At 37.6% G+C, this 17,754-nt stretch overlaps 1 protein-coding gene and 1 pseudogene across 4 annotated transcripts in view; both read left to right on the top strand.

The window, feature by feature from the left end:
• Positions 1–12,503, top strand: part of USP45 (ubiquitin specific peptidase 45) — a 78,322-nt gene extending 65,819 nt beyond the window's left edge. For 3 of the 4 annotated variants that reach the window (XM_078369870.1, XM_002746857.6, XM_078369871.1), the window contains 3 exons: positions 3,771–3,857; positions 6,514–6,667; positions 9,042–12,503. In XM_078369870.1, the coding sequence (XP_078225996.1) occupies positions 3,771–3,857; positions 6,514–6,667; positions 9,042–9,172 (372 nt within the window). In that variant the 3' untranslated portion in view covers positions 9,173–12,503. Of the gene's footprint in view, positions 1–3,770; positions 3,858–6,513; positions 6,668–6,797; positions 6,900–9,041 lie in introns of all 4 variants that reach the window. The other variant, XM_054254278.2, reaches the window with a different exon arrangement.
• LOC103792557 (protein cornichon homolog 1 pseudogene) lies at positions 532–1,074 on the top strand (annotated as a pseudogene).
• Positions 12,504–17,754: the final 5,251 nt, after the last annotated feature.

Genomic DNA, 17,754 nt, shown 5'->3' with positions numbered 1-17,754 from the left:
GAGTGTCTAATGGAAAGGGTACATCTGCAGTGATTCTGTGTGTATAAGAGAGGATAATGCCAGATTGCAGAAGCTAATTTAATGATGCACCGCAGTTATTTTATATTTGGTACTTGCATCCCTGTTTGGAAACAACTTACAGAAATAATTCATGCCCTGGGAAATATTTATGATCATCCATTTAAAATGTAATGTCAGCAAAGCTACATTCTTATTCCCAGGGTTTGGACATTGTAGGGAGCAGAGTCCCTAAGCAATGCCTGTGTTTCTAGTTTATTGACATCCTTGAAAGCCTTCTCTGTGGTAACTTTAGAGCTGTATATCAGAAACAGCCACAACACTTAAAGGCAAATCTGAAACTGGATAGAGATCTTTGTCATAAAAATGCCAAATTTTTAATATTTTAAGTATATAAAGTCTTAAAGATCAGTAAGAAAACTTATCAGACCCTAATAATGAAATGGGAAAAGAATATCAACTGACAGTTCTAGAAGTCCAAAGTCTAGGCAAGTATGAAAAAGGTCCATCCTGCCTCCTCCCCGGCCATGGCGTTCATGTTCGCGGCCTTCTGCTACATGCTAGCGCTGCTGCTCACTGCCGCACTCATCTTCTTTGCCATTTGGCACATTACAGCATTTGATGAGCTGAAGACAGATAACAAGAATCCTACAGACCAGTGTAATACCCTGAATTCCCTTGTACTCCCAGAGTACCTCATCCATGCTTTCTTCTGTGTCATGTTTCTTTGTGCAGCAGAGTGGCTTACACTGGGTCTCAATATGCCCCTCTTGGCATATCATATTTGGAAGTATATGAGTAGACCAGTGATGAGTGGACCAGGACTCTGTGATCCTACAACCATCATGAATGCAGATATTCTAACATATTGTCAGAAGGAAGGATGGTGTAAATTAGCTTTTTATCTTCTAGCATTTTTTTAACTACCTATATGGCATGATCTATGTTTTGGTGAGCTCTTAGAACAACACACAGAAGAATTGGTCCAGTTAAGTGCATGCAAAAAGCCACCACATGAAGAGATTCTATCCAGCAAGATCCTGTTTCCAAGAGTAGCCTGTGGAATCGGATCAGTTACTTTAAAAATGACTCCTTATTTTTTAAATGTTTCCACATTTTTTGCTTGTGGAAAGACTGTTTTCATATGTTATATTCAGATAAAGAATTTAAATGGAATTACATATAAATTAATATAAAATGATTACCTCTGGTATTGACAGGTTTGAACTTGCACTTCTTAAAGAATAGCCATAATCCTCTGAATGATGCATTACTTACTGACTGTCCTAGTACTTTGGAAGTTTTTGTTTATAGGAACTTGTAGGGCTCATTTTGGGTTCATTGAAACAGTATTAATTATAAATTAGTTGTAGATATCAGGTGCTTCTGATGAACTGAAAATGTATATCTGACTAGTGGGAAACTTCTTGGGTTTTCTCATCTGTCATGTAGATGATTATATATGGAAACATTTACAAAAATAAAAAGTGGGATTTTTCCCTTCGACTTGATACTATCCCTGTATATTGCATGAATGAGAGATTTCCCATATTTCCATCAGAGTGATAAATATACTTGCTTTAATTCTTAAGCATAAGTAAACATGATATAAAATATATATGCTGAATTACTTGTGAAGAATGCATTTAAAGCTATTTTAAATGTGTTTTTATTTGTAAGACATTACTTATTAAGAAATTGGTTATTATGCTTACTGTTCTAATCTGGTGGTAAAGGTATTCTTAAGAATTTCCAGGTACTTTAGATTTTCAAAACTGAATGAAAGAGAAAATTGTATAACCATCCTGCTGTTCCTTTAGTGCAATACAATAAAACTCTGAAATTAAAAAAAAAGAAAAGAAAAAGGTCCATCCTTCTCAGCAAAAGAAAGGCCAGATAAAATGACAGATTCTTTTTTAACCTGTCCAAATTAGTAAAGATATAGTAGTGTTGATAAGGACGAAGTGAGATAGAGACATTTTCATTTATCAGCATTGGTAGTGTACGTTGGTAACACCTGCCAGAAAGTAATTTAGTAATGGATATGAAGAACATTGAGTAATTTTTTTTTTTTCTTTGAGATGGAGTTTCGCTTTTGTCACCTAGGCTCAAGTGCAATGGTGCGATCTCAGCTCACTGCAACCTCCACCTCCTGGGTTCAGGCGATTCTCCTGCCTCAGCTTCCTGAGTAGCTGAGATTACAGGTGCCCACCAACACACCCAGCTAATTTTTGTATTTTTAGTTGAGATAGGGTTTCACCATGTTAGTCTGGCTGGTTCTGAACTCCTGACCTCAGGAGATCCACACACCTCGGCCTCCCAAAGTGCTGGGATTACAGGTGTGAAACACCGTGCCCAGCCAAGTAATGTTTTAACAATTTTTGAACAAAGCTAATTACTCTTGACTAAGTAAGAACCTACCACAAGAAAATGGAGATACACACAAAAATGTATGTGTCCCACTCATAGATCATGCCAGAGGTAAGTCCTAGCTTGTTTCCAGTGTGCAGTACATCAAATTTATATTTTAATGAGGAAAATGCAGTGTATCATTCCATTAAAGGGAAAAAGACAGGAGACTGTATATGCAAATATAAGTCTAGATATTTTCCAAAAATTACCCCCAGAAAAAGATTCATCTTAAAGTCCTTCACACAGTCTCTTATGTGATGGGGGTAATTTCTCAACAGCAAAGTAGTGCGGCTTGAGGAGAACACATTAGCCTGAAATGATCTCAGACAGTGCTGGTTATTGGGTCCTTATAGAGGTCACCTGATGAAAAAGGTAAAGAAATTGAATGTAGATTAAATATTCCTGGGATATGACCTCATAATTTCATGTCGGCTATTAAGCCTTCTAAAGATCACTTGAAAAAACAAATCAGTAAGTGGATATACTTTGGCAAAAAATAAGAATTTTTTTGTCTTTAAAGCAAGGTAAGCAATAAAAAAGGCAACAGATCTATAGTAAAATTGTGATTAGTATGCAAATAAAATATCAGTCATTGATGTCATGAAAGGTTGCATCTTTTAGTTTTTGTCTACCCATTCAATTCAGATTTAGGTATCTTCTCATTCCAGCAGAGTCTATTTCTATTTAATAGGTCTCCTACTCAATACTTTCGATAGTTTATTAGCTAGTTTTTATTACCATTACATAATGCAAAGCATACACTTTTTAAGATTTGCCTTTGCAAATTAAAAATAGAAAAAGAGAGCTTTTAAGAACATAAAAGTACATTTTATTTATGTGATATATAGCATTTACTTTTACTGATAAAATGTTTTGAGTGTTTACATTTTTTATTTGTTTTAATGAATGAATATTATCGAATTTTAGAGCTGAAAAGGACCTAATCTCATCCTTTTATACCTGGAATCAAGTTGACAACCAGTCACTGAGTTAGGCCTAGAACATTCTCCTTACTGTTTAGTTGACTATATTTTCATGATAGCATATGTGTCAGTAGCTTAGCTTTTATCATACTGAATTTATTTTTCTATAAGTGTTGAAAAGCCACAATGAAAATAACTATTCCCCTTATTGTGTGTGGTAAAAATCCCCACATGAATGAATAATCTTTGTAGTAACAATTTATGAAACCTAATTTTTAATTTAGTCATATCAATTTTAGACAATTAGTCACATTTTTTATCTGTGAGAAAACTACAATTTCTCTTTTGGTTTTACTTAACAAACATAGTGCTTTAGATCTAATTGTTGCATTTCAAAAATGTTTTGCTCTTTTTAAGGCTGGCTTGAGTCTTCGTAAGGTAAACAGACATGTAGATTTTCCACTTACGCTCGATTTAGCACCATTCTGTTCTGCTACTTGTAAGGTACAGTATATTAAGATATTTAATTGATTTATAAATTATATGCTTGAAAGTATCCTACATATGATTAGGCAATGCTTTTTTTTTTTTTTAAAGCTTCTCTTCTGAAAGGGAATTTTAATAGCTAGTGATTAAGTCAGTAATAGGTAGAACATTTAATACATTGAATATGATTTTTGTCCTTCAGGAGACAAAGGAAAATTGAAAAGGTAAAGCATGAGGCATGATGGTTATGAAGGTCTAAGCTGTTTGTAAATGCTACTGGAAGCTGATGGTTGCTGAGAGAATTGAGTAGGTTTTGTGTCCTCTCCTTCCTTGTGAACTATTTAATCAGTAGTAGTTTTATCTTGTGCGGAGTTCTGTATCTTTCACAAATCAATGTAGTAGCGAATTGTCTTTCGTGCCACTTCATGTGTACTGCTGAGGTAGTGTACTTGTCAGCAGAATATGATACTTCAAAACTGCTGCTACTTTAATTATTAGGTACAGAAGGCAGACTGGCTTATTATTGCTTATTTTTACATGTAAGAATTGTGTAGCTGAAGTAGATGCTGTCTTCCATGAGGGAAGAAGTTATGGGGTAACATGTTGTCCTGTTTATGATTACTAGCTAGAAGTCTAGGTTTTGTGGTATGTAATAGAATACTTATTGAACTTAATCCTTTCAGTATATTGATAAAACAAAAATATCTTAAATGCAGTTTTTGGTGAATTCAGTGTATCTGCTCTGGAATACCAGCACTATCTGTCAATTATTAATACTCAATATTCCTAGAATTTGATAATGTGCTAAATAATAATGAAATTTAACAAGCTCTGTGTGAAACTTGTCAGAACATACTTTTAAAAAGTACCTATTATAGAGAATTTCCATTATACACAAAAGCAAATAGAACAGTACCATGAACTTCAGCACCCAGCCCGAAAACCTTACATGCCCTGCCCCATCCACACACTAAATTACTCTCTTCTCCTTTATTATTTTCAAGCAAACATCAGGCATAATTTCATCCATAAATATTTCACTATGTATCTCTAAAAGATAAGAATTGTTTCCTCTATACTTTTTAACATAATTGTCATATCATTTAATAATTCTGTCATCTAGTGTTCATATTTTCAATTGTCTCATAAATGTGATTTTTAGAATGAATTAGTATCCAGATAAGGACTGGATCAATTGTTCCTTCGTGCAATTTTTAATTTTTATTTTTGGAATTTCTTCTAAAATTTAATAATTATATAAAATATTTGTATAGGTCCAAAGTCAAATGTACCTAAATAAGGTAAATTCAAAGATCTCTGGCTTTTCTCCATGTCATTCTACCTATTTGCTTCTTCCCCTTATAGGTAACCATTTTAAAACTTACGGCTTATTCTTTTATCATTTCTTTTTAAAATATAAGCAGATAGGCCGAGCGCAGTGGCTCCCGCCTGTAATCCCAGCACTTTGGGAGGCCGAGGCGGGTGGATCACCTGAGGTCAGGAGTTCGAGACCAGCCTGACTAACATCGTGAAACTCTGTCTGTGCTAGAAATACAAAAATTAGCCAGGCGTAGTGGCAGGCACCTGTAATCCCAACTACTTGGGAGGCTGAAGCAGGAGAATCGCTTGAACTTGGGAGGTGGAGGTTGCAGTGAGCCGAAATCATGTCACTACACTCCAGCCTGGGCAACACAGGGAGACCCTGTTTCAAAAAAAAAAAAATATATATATATATAGGCAGATAGGCATGTATATTTTCATCTACCCTATTAAATAATGGTAGCTGACACTATGTATCCTTTTTTCTTCCTTATTCTTAACATTATACCCTAGAGCTTATTCCATAGCAGCATTTAGAGATAGTCTGCACTCCATTTTTCAAGTAGCATAATACTCTATTTTGTGGATACATCATAGTTTATTCAACCAGTCCCCAATTTATAGACATTTTAATTCCAGTCTTTTGATATTAGAGATAATCCTATAATTAATAGTGTGATACATGTCTTTTAACATTTTGCTCATGTATTTCTGGGATCAAATCCTAGAAAAAGGATTAATGAATCCAAGAGTAATACATACACAACTTAGCCTGATAACATGAAATACCCCTGCATAGGCTGGGTACGGTGGCTCACGCCTTTAATCCCAACACATTGGGAGGCCAAGGCAGGTGGATCACCTGAGGTCAAGAGTTCAAGACCAGCCTGACCAAGATGGTGAAACCCTGTCTCTACTAAAAATATTAAAAAAAGCTGGGCACGGTGGCTCACGCCTGTAATCCCAGCTACTTGGGAGGCTGAGGCAGGAGAATCGCTGGAACCCAGGAGGCAGAGTTTGCAGCAAGCCAAGATTATGCCATTGCACTCTAGCCTGGGTGACAGAGTGAGACTCTATCACAAAAAAAAAAAAAATAAATAAATAAATAAATAAATAAATATCTCTGCATAGGGATTATACCCTTTGCATTCCCATATGCAATATGTCTGAGTTTCCTTGTCCCCACACACCAGCCAACAGAGAACCTTTTCAGTTTTGCCAGCCTAATAGGTATAGAAAGTATCTCAGTTTTACTATGCATTTTTCTTATGTTAAGCAGATACACATTTAGTTACTTTCCTTACAACAGTATTTAACAAATATTACTAATTTGGGTTTTTTCTTTATTTAAAAGAACGCAAGCATGGGAGATAAAGTTCTCTACGGTCTCTATGGCATAGTGGAACATAGTGGCTCGATGAGAGGAGGCCACTACACCGCCTATGTGAGAGTGAGAACACCCTCCAGGAAATTAACGGAACATATCACTAAAAAGAAGAATGTGCCTGGTATGCCATCCCAAGTTTATTTTATTCTTAAATGTGTGCTTCCTTTTCTGAGAGAGCTAAGTTATTTCATAGCTGCCTCTAGTTGATTTTCTTTTTTTTTTCTTTTTTTCTCTTTTTTTTTTTGAGACAGAGTCTCACTTTGTCACCCAGGCTGGAGTGCAGTGGCACAATCTCGGCTCATTGCAACCTCCACCTCCCAGATTCAAGTGATTTTCATGACTCAGCCTCCCAAGTAGGTGAGATAGAGGCATGCGCCACCATGCCTAATTTTTTGTATTTTTAGTAGAGACGGGGTTTCATTATATTGGCCAGGCTGGTCTCAAATTCCTGACCTCAAGTGATCTGCCTGACTCGTCCTCTCAAAGTGCTGGGATTACAGATGTGAGCCACTGTGCCCAGCCTCAGTTGGATTCACCTTAAGTTAGAATTCCCTCTAAGAGTGCTTAGAAAATCTTAAATATTGTGAAGACTGTACCCTTCTAGGTCATATGAGATGACATGGTATTTTAAGGGACTGAGTCACTGTGTATTGCAGTGGAGTGGCATTTGATTTAACAATACAAAAAGTTTTTGAAGACATACCAGATTGTCAGAAGAGTTGGAGTTGAAAATTTGCTGGCTTTATTTATGGATCATCCAACTAACTTTGCTTTTTTTTGGTTTTGTTTTTAAAATGAGGTCTCACTCTGTCACCCAGGCTGGATTGCAGTGGCACAATCTTGGCTCACTGCAACCTCTGCCTCCCAGGTTCAAGCAGTTCTTCTGCCTCCAGAGGTCCTCAAGCAGTTCTGTAGCCTCCAGAGGTCCTGGGACTACAGGCGTGTGTTACCACGCCCAGCTAATGTATTTTTATTAGAGATGGGGTTTCACCATGTTGGCCAGGTTGGTCTCAAACTCTTGACCTCAAGTGATCTACTTGCCTCAGCCTCCCAAAGTGCTGGGATTACAGACATGAGCCACAGACAGTGCCCAGCCTGCTTTAAAAAAAAAAAAAACTCGGCTGAAAATGATTCTTGGCCAGGTGCAGTGGCTCATCATGTCTGTAATCCCAGCACTTTGGGAGGCCGAGGCAGGAAGATCACTTGAGGTCAGGAGTTCAAGACTAGCCTGGCCAACATGGTGAAACCCCATCTCTACTAAAAATACAGAGATTAGCTGGGTGTGGTGGTATGCCCTTGTAGTCCCAGCTACTTGGGAGGTTGAGGCAGAAGAATTGCTTGAACTCAGGAGGCAGATGTTGCAGTGAACTGAGATTGTACCACTGCACTCCAGCCTAGGCAACAGAGTAAGACTAGACTCCATCTCAAAAAAAAAAACCAAAAAACAAAAAACGATTCTTTTCCCTGAACAATTAAGAACAATAAAGCTAATATTTTACTAGATTGTTAAAGTGTTACTAACTAGACAGCATTTTGTTTTTTTTGTTTTTTGTTTTTGAGATGGAGTCTTGCCCTGTTCCCAGACTGGAGTGCAGTGTCACTATCTTGGCTCATTGCAACCTCCGCCTCCTGAGTTCAAGTAGCTGGGATTACAGGCATGTACCACCATACCCAGCTAATTTTGTACTTTTAGTAGAGATGGGGTTTCACCAGATTGGCCAGGCTGGTATCAAACTCCTGATCTCAAGTGATCCATCTGCCTCAGCCTTCCAGAGTGCTGGGATTAGTCTGCCACTCAGCATTATTAATTATCCCTATAATATTAATGCTTTGAAAGAATTGATTCTAATGAGAACACACGGACACAGGGAGGGGAACATCACACATCAGGGCCTGTTGTGGGGTGGAGTGCTAGGAGAGGGATAGCATTAGGAAAAATACCTAATGTAGATGACAGGATCCTGGGTGCAGCAAACCACCATGACACATGTATACCTATGTAATAAACCTGCACATTCTGCACAGAAGTTAAAGTATAATTTTAAAAAAGAGGACAGGCGCGGTGGCTCACGCCTGTAATCCCAGCACTTTGGGAGGCTAAGGCGGGTGGATCACAAGGTCGAGAGATCGAGATCATCCTGGTCAACATGGTGAAACCCCGTCTCTACTAAAAATACAAAAAAAATTAGCTGGTGGCACGTTCCTGTAATCCCAGCTACTCAGGAGGCTGAGGCAGGAGAATTGCCTGAAACCAGGAGGTGGAGGTTGCGGTGAGCTGAGATCGCGCCATTGCACTCCAGCCTGGGTAACAAGAGCAAAACTCCATCTCCAAAAAAAAAAAAGAAAGATATTGTTTGTTTTGGAAAATGCTTAAGAAACAGACTCCTTCAGTAAAATTTAGCATTAGAGTTTGTAATGAATGTTATTGTTTGTAATTTAGAGTAAGAACCTAAAGCATACTTACTGTAAAATTGTACTTCTTTTTGTTTTGCTAGGTTTGAAAGAGGCTGATAGTGAATCAGCAGGCCAATGGGTCCATGTTAGTGACACTTATGTACAGGCGGTTCCAGAATCAAGAGCACTTAGTGCACAAGCCTACCTTCTTTTCTATGAAAGAGTGTTATAACTATTAATGGTAATGATTATTTAGGTCACTTATTTTTGAATGCTGAAGTGATAACTATAATATATAATGTGCCTTTGTAGTCTTCCCTGTTCTGTAGGAATAGCATGTTCCTCAAATCGTCCTGAACTTTTTCACCATTTTGGTGAACACTTTTAAAGTAAGTTTACTCAATGCATTACAATTCATAGTCTTAAAATAAATGTGAATTTTGTTTCCAGGTATTTATTCTGGGGGACAAAAACCTCCCAGAATTTACAGTAGGAGAAGAAACCCCTTTATGATGTGGCTCATTATTACAAGCATTCAGAAATGATGCTGCCTAAGTCAAATCATTCCTTATGACAGTGTTTCCTACGTGTTTCCACCTTCCTCAATTCTCACATATTCTATATCATGGTTATTTTTTAAAAATATTTTTAGCCTTTTTAACCTTTGTCTTGTTTTGAGCAATCATATTCCATGTTTTATGTGCTTTTATATTTTTTATAATAAACATTAAGATAAATATATAGCTATTAAAGAAAAGTTGTTTATCCATGTACCACTTAACTTAAAATCATCTCAGGGCCATCCAGTGGTATATGTGTACTACCATTTAGGAAACTGCTATAACATGTAATTTCATGAAGTAACACCTAATATGGTATAGTTCTCTTGTCATATTTTATATGATTCAGCCATATGAAGGGTATCACTGTAATTTCAGTACTGTGGGTTTACAAATAATCTGCTGATTAACTTATTACTCTAAGGTTTTCACAAACTAGAAATATGTTGAGGCATTTCATAAACATATCATTTGCAGCCTCTTCATGGTGAAGTTAAGAATAACTTGCAAGTCATGGACAAACTATAACTATAGATTATTATAACATGCAGAATTGGCAATTAGAAGTTGATAATACATATAGGACCATAGGATATCTTTGAAATATAAATTACCAAATTATATTTGTAAATGATAGAGAATTATATTCTTAACAGAAAAATATAATCTTTTTTTCTTTTTTACTTGTAAATTCTAAACATAGTTTTGGGGTTTTTGAAGTCACTTTATTTTTGTCTTCAGCAAGCATCATTAATAAGTTCAGGTAAATAGCTTTTATTTTAATGGGATATTAAGCTGATTTTCTTTTTAAATAAATAATAACAAGAAATATGATCATTTTTCCCCTCTAGAATATACATTATTGAGCTGCCAAAACTTGGCATGAAAAATATTACTATAACTTATAAATATCAAAAAATAATGGCTACTTCAGTGTCATATTGTTGAAATTGAAACAAAACTGCATGGTTCAAGCATCCTAATCATTACTGCCAATGAATGATAGTACAGGCAAGTGCCGGGTAAATGCCTAGTCCCACTTCATTCTCCTTCTGGGAAGAAAGGATAAAGAATAGTGCCTGTGGATAATCTATGGAAATATTTAATCAAGACTCTCTTAAACACATAAGCATATCTAATGTTATCAAGGTTACCAGTGCTGCCTTTTGATATATGGATGAACATAACTGATTAAAGATGGTAATAGTATACAAAATGTAGAGCTTAAAAATGTCATTGCATAAATTCTATTTTTAAGATGTTGAAATGTTAATAGTAGTGTTTTTCTTGATTTTTAACAGTGAAATAATCGAGAAATATATCTTAATCTGCAAAGTCAGGCTATGTTTTGTAAAGGTATTTTACAGCATTTTCTGTTTAATTGTAATCTGTTATCATTAGAGATCTCAGTACCAGAACAGTGAATTTTTTGAAAAATATTGAATGTCTTTATTCAAGTCAGCCATCTTGGTAAGAGCAGTTTTCACCGCCACCCTCCCACCGCCCAAATGTAAATATAGGTAACCTAATTTTTCTTACAGGAAAGATACTGTTAAGAGGCATGCACTTTTCATGGGACAGTCACTTGTTTCTTGTTTCAAAGATAAATATTTGGATAGATACCCATACTTACTATGAGTCGGTCACAGTGCTGACAGTATTTTAACATGATTTAAAATGGAAAGATCTGCATAGATTTTTGACATTATTCCATAAGTAACATGCAAGTAAGATGTTTTTATTTTCATTTTCTTCATGTTAAATAAGCTAATTATGAAATCTATTTTTTTATGGGCTAGAATTTATGAGTGCTTTTTCCTTGTCTTCTGAAAATAGAATAAATTTGATTTTTGATACTTAAGAATTTTCTAAAGATAGCTTTTGTAACAGAGAAAGCATGTTAAATTACATATGGGTCTACATTAAAAAATTTGTTTTTATTTTGAATATTTCCAAAGCACATTTGCAGGGATAGTAAATTGCAGGGCTACTATAAAAACAATAGTTTCTGGATCACCGCAGGAAAGAGCATAAATAAGAATGTTTACATATCATCAACATAACTACCATAGTGTTTGAATGAATTTAAAGTAAAATAAGTTTCATTCACTTTATTTAGAAACTGGTTTACCCCAGCTACCCCTAATTTTTTTGAAATTTAAAATGATAAAATTTTGATTATGTGCCAATATTGTATCATTTAATGTTTTAAAAACTTGTCCAAGACCACCTTTTTAGGTAGCTGAGAAGAGTGATAGTTGGTATCAATTTATTAGCCAGGCATAGTGGCTCACACGTTGGAAGGCTGAGGCAGGAAGATTGCTCGAGCCCAGGATGTCAAGGTGCAATGAGCTGTGATCATGCCACTGCACTCCTACGTGGGTGACAGAGTGAGACCCTGTCTCAAAAATAAGTAAATAAAAAGAAGATAGTTGGTATCAATTCAGAGTAGTTGATGTCTGTTCTCTTATTTTAAATATACCAACAGAGCTATTTTACTATATTTAATAGTTCTTAGCTTGCATGTGTGATGATTTCAATCGGTGATTTTATGCAATTGCTGAAAAAATTTTCTGAAGATTAAGCTGTGAAATGTATCAACATTCATCTGATTTTTGTAGTACAAAACAACATCCTGATTCCTTTTAAAAATTCATGTTTGTAATTTATTTTTCTGCATGTACTGATCAAATAAGCCTAAACCAAATATGTGCAATAAAATCAAGCCTTTAGATAGTATTTAGTGCATTGTTAAAAAAGATTATTTCTAGATATTTATAATGTTTTAGTTTATGTAGAAATCATGAATTCGAATCTGTTTAAAGATGACTATATTTTCAATTTTGAGTAATACATTTATACTGTTATTCCTAGTTTCTTTTTTTTTTTTTTTTTTTTTTGCTGTGTTTCTAGAAAATAGCTGTGTAACTTACTGAGCATTATTTTGGTGTTACTGTATAAAACATGCAAAATAAATATTAAATTCTTATTTATCTTATGTCACAAGATTGGTTCTGGAATTTTTGCAGTTTACATGATTGACAGAATGTTTTATCTATCAACACTGTATCTTAGTCCACTCAGGCTGCTATAACAAAATACCATAAACCAGGTGATGTATTAACAGACATTTATTTCTCACCATTCTGGAGGCTATTCCCAGATCAAGGTGCCAGTAGACTTGGGGTCTGGTGAGGGCCCACTTCTGCTCATCAAGACTGTGCCTTCTTGCTGTGTCCTCACCTGGCAAAAGTACAAGTCATCTCTGTGGGTCCTCTTATGCAGCCCATTAATGAGGGTTCCATCCTCATGACCTAATCACTTCTCAAAGGCCCTATCTCCAAATACTGTCATATTGAGGATTTGTGAATGTTGTAGGGGACATAAACCTTCAGTTCATAGCAGCTTTCTCAGCTGTATTCAAAATATCCTACATATTTTAGAAATTCTCTATTTCAAAACAAAATATCTTATTATGGGCCACTTTCACGCAGATTTCGGTATCTACCAAGGATGATCATCTTACTTGCAGGGGTTTCTTAAAAGATCTATTATTTAGACAGGGTAATTATTAAGACAAGTTAAGGTCTTGCACCAGCAATTCGGAAATATTTTGCCTACCCATTTGTCTAAACTTCTTTCAGATCATGAAGCTCTTTGAGATTATGATGGAAGAGACCATCTTGTATTCGTTTGGTTATTTAATAAGTATTTGTTAGGCTGGGTGCGGTGGCTCATGCATGTAATCCCAGCACTTTGTGAGGCTGAGGTGGGTAGATCACCTAAGGCCAGGAGTTCAAGACCAGCCTGGCCAAAATGACGAAACCCTGTCTCTACTAAAAATATAAAAATTAGCCAAGTGTGGTGGCACATGCCTATAATAGCTACTCGGGAGGCTGAGGCAGGAGAATCACTTGAACCCAGGAGGCACAGGTTTCAGTGAGCTGAGGTCACATCACTGCACTCTAGCCTGGGTGACAGAGTGAGACTGTCTCAAAAAAAATAAGTATTGAATGCCTGTTATGTGGTAGGTACTAGAGATACAGCAGTCAACCTAAGAGCCAGAAACTAAGAGGTAAGGAAATAGACATTCTAAGAATGTAAGGAAAAGTTATGCTAATGGTAATATGGAGAAAAATCAAGCAATATGGACTCCCTATGAGGTCATGTAGAAATTAAGGTACAGGGGATGAAGATATCCTAGAGATAAAAGGCATGGTGATGGCCGGGCGGGTGGATCACAAGGTCGAGAGATCAAGACCATCCTGGTTAACATGGTGAAACCCCGTCTCTACTAAAAAAATACAAAAAATTAGCTGGGCATGGTGGCATGTGCCTGTAATCCCAGCTACTCAGGAGGCTGAGGCAGGAGAACTGCCTGAACCCAGGAGGCGGAGGTTGCGGTGAGCCGAGATCGCACCATTGCACTCCAGCCTGGGTAACAAGAGCGAAACTCTGTCTCAAAAAAAAAAAAAAAAGGCATGGTGATAATAGTCCTGGTAGTCCCTGAAGAGAAAGCTGAGTGTTGTAGGAAGAATGAGGTAATTCCGTTAATTCTTAACATCTGTATGTTCCAGAAAAAAATGTATCTCTTTAATTTTTATATGATTTATGGACCCTTCTGAAGCCATTTCATACATATTTTAAATTGCAGCGAAGAATAAATATCTGAGATGTTTGCATTCCCATATGTATTAGGATAAGCTGGGTTATGCTGCAGAACAACCCAAAATCCCAGTGACTTAACACAAAAGTTATTTCTGGCACATCCAAATTTCACTCTGAGTCTGCACAGTCTGCAAAGGCAACTGTTCTCCAACTGGCGATTCTGGTAATCCAAGCTGATTCAGTCTGTGGCTGTACCATTTCAGCATGAGGTCTCTCCATTGTGGCAGAAGAATAAAAGATCTTGCGCTAGCAATTAAGTTATTCATCTTTGTCTCAAAAAAAAAAAAAAAATAAGTTTCGCTGTTGTTACCCAGACTGTAGTGCAATGGCACGATCTCGGCTCACTGCAACCTCCGCCTTCTGGGTTCAAGCATTTCTCCTGCCTCAGCTTCCCAAGTAGCTGGGACTACAGGCGTGCACTACCATGCCCAGCTAATTTTTGTATTTTTAGTAGAGACGGGGTTTCACCTTGTTGACCAGGATGGTCTCGATCTCTTGACCTCGTGATCCACCCGCCTGGGCCTCCCAAAGTGCTGGGATTATAGGCATGAGCCACCGCGCCCGGCCAAGTTATTCATCTTGGATGTGTCTCTGACAACCCATTGGCCAGCAGTAATCACATGCCCCTGCCTAATTGCAAGGAAAGATGGGTAGAAAAGAGTCTCCCATGGGGTTACAAGAAAAGAAGAATGGAATATGTGAGTTTAATAGAAGTCTCTCCCACAGTCATCCCTCTGGTCACCAAATAGTTTATTTTTCTTTGTACACATGGAACATAGTGACTCTTAGGAGCCCAAATGTCCAATCGAGGTAAAATTTTCTCCTCCAAGACCAGGCTCTCTGGAAGTGCTATTTTCAGGTTTGGATGTTTGCTCCTACTGTTCTGTAGACCCAGGAACCAAAAGGATATGTTCTGTTTTCCACATACATAACATACAGTGGTGGAACTGTATCCACAATAAACATTCAGAACTGGGAAGAAGAATTGGAGATACTGTTAGGATCCCTAACTCTGGGTATGGGGTATATTCATGATTAGGCTTCTTTTCTAGCTCCTAGGAAGAATTTCCTCGTTTATTGTTCTCTGTGGTCATAGACTCCATGCTCTGGGAAATATTTTATTCTTTTTTCTTTTTTTTAAATCTTCATGGCTACATCTGAACAGCTACTGAGGAATATATATGCCAGCTTTGGGAGTTGCACAGCTTTTTTTGAGACCATTTCTTAGATGATTGGGATCTACAATTTCTTTTAATCTGGAATAGTCACAAGTTCTTTTAGCCAAGGTTTGTGTGTGTTTTTAATACAATTCTTAAAATTTTAGTAGGATTCTTATCTGTAAATAGATTCATATGCTAGTAACCATACCACAGTTTTGTCACAGTTCTTGGGTTTGCTATATTTCGTTGCTTTCCTGTCCCCACACTTTACGGCAAGATTTGACAGAAGAGACATACTATACTCTTTGTTTTGAGACAGTCTTGCTCTGTCACCCAGGCTAGAGTGCAGTGGTGTAATCGCCACTCACTGCAACCTCCACCTCCTGGGTTCAAATGATTCTCCTGCCTCAATCTCCTGAGTAGCCAGAATTACAGGAGCCCGCTGCCGCACCGGGCTAATTTTTTATTTTCAGTAGACAGGGTTTCATCATGTTGGCCAGGCTGGTCTTGAACTCGACCTCAAATGATCTGTGTGCCTTGGCCTTCCAAAGTGCTGGAATTATAGGCATGAGCCACCACATCCAGATGGGAGAGACATACTCTTAATTACATTTTAACCCTCAGGCTTTTTTTCCCAAGAGGAAAAAACAAAGGTTTCACATCTTTAATTAATTCATTGAAAATTTTTCCAAAATGGATAATAAAGTTTACATCCCTAGTTATCCTTGTTGCAAGGCTGAGTTTTAATAATCCTTTGTCACTTAAAAGCTTTCTCAGGCTGGGCGCGGTGGCTCACGCCTATAATCCCAGCACTTTGGGAGGCCGGGGCAGGTGGTTCACGAGGTCAAGAGATCGAGACCATCCTGATCAACAAGGTGAAACCCCCGTCTCTACTAAAAATACAAAAATTAGCTGAGCATGGTGGTGCATGCCTGTAGTCCCAGCTACTTGGGAGGCTGAGGCAGGAGAATTGCTTGAACCCAGAAGGTGGAGGTTGCGGTGAGCCGAGTGTCACTGCACTCCAGTCTGCATAACAACAGTGAAACTCCGTCTCAAAAAAAAAAAAAAACCTTTCTCAAGTTTATCTTCTGCTAGCAGTTGAAAAACCAACCCTGGGAAGCTTGACATTTTTGGTTGCCTCTAGTCCCTCTTGTTTCAGCTTTCATAAGTCAACTCTTTTCCTGAACCCTACTCTTTCAGGGAGGCAAATAATGTACATAATGAATTTTGAGCTAGGAGAAGGTTTAAAACCCACATACTAGTGTGTGGTGGGTGCTACTGAATACACTAGACCAGGTATTATAAGAAAAAGTTGTCAGGTGTAATTAATGAAGGTTTCTCACAAGATAAAAATTTATTTTGAGGACCGCCTGGATTGGAGGAAAGGCAGATGGTTAGCTAGTGATGGCTTTATTCTAATGCTAATTCAGGAGTGTCTCGTTTCCAGTGCTAAGGAAAACTCAATTTTCATGCAAAGGATATCTGTATTTTCACATCTGTATCTTTATCCATCTAGCTGTGCTCTTACTACTTTGTTTCTACAGTAATTTGCTATTGATTTTGCACAATTGCCAATTTAGAAATAATTTAGATACTTCGTACACCCTCTGCAGCCACGCAAAAGTTTTCATGTTGCTCTCTGGAAAGGCACTTTCCAAGACGTAGTTAACAAATACTGTATCTTTGGAACATTTTTATCTATCTTGTAACTTGTAGCTCCTAGCCTGGAAGTTGATACTTTCGATACCTGAACGTTGTTCATATAAAAACACTGTAGAATCAACCTATTCTCTTTGAGGAATGGCATTGCACATGTCCTTTTGAGAAGCCATCTTGCAGCTGAAGGAAAGCAGCAGGACGGAAACCAGACTTCCCCGCCACTGTTCCCTAAAGGTCAGATAAAGAATGAAATATCGGGACTAGTTAAGCTGAAGAGAGATGAACAAGTGTACCCGGGAGGGGGCGCGATGTGTTGAGGTTAACAAAGAGAACTACACAGCGGGGTCAACTAAGGTCTCTACTTTCGCTCCGACCCAGACTGGTCACCTTCACAAATTCCTGTTTCTCTGAGGCGGAACCCTCGGCAGCGCTCTAGCGAGAATATTCCAAAATGGAATATTCTCACTTGAGCGCTGGAATACTACTCTGAGAAGGTTTGAGCCGGATGTTGGACTGCCTGAAATGCCGCTTCCAGGGCACTAAGCAACTTGCACTAAGCAACTGCCCAGAGTTGGTTTGGCTTGACCCTGCAGTTCCCCCGTAGTCTGTAAGTCGAGTTGCGAACTCAACCCTTTCTCCAAGGCGGGAGTGTTTCTAGGAGAGAGCATACTTCCCCTTGAAGAAAGATCACGTTGCTCAAGTAAAAAATGTGAAGGCGCCCTATGTGTAGAACACTTACGCTCTTGGCTTTCCGTCCACTATAAAGA

This window comes from Callithrix jacchus, chromosome 4 (assembly GCF_049354715.1).
Source record: "Callithrix jacchus isolate 240 chromosome 4, calJac240_pri, whole genome shotgun sequence".
Taxonomy (NCBI): Eukaryota; Metazoa; Chordata; class Mammalia; order Primates; family Cebidae; genus Callithrix; species Callithrix jacchus.
Note: the sequence above shows the minus strand (reverse complement) of the source record. Positions and strands in the feature narration are given on the sequence as shown.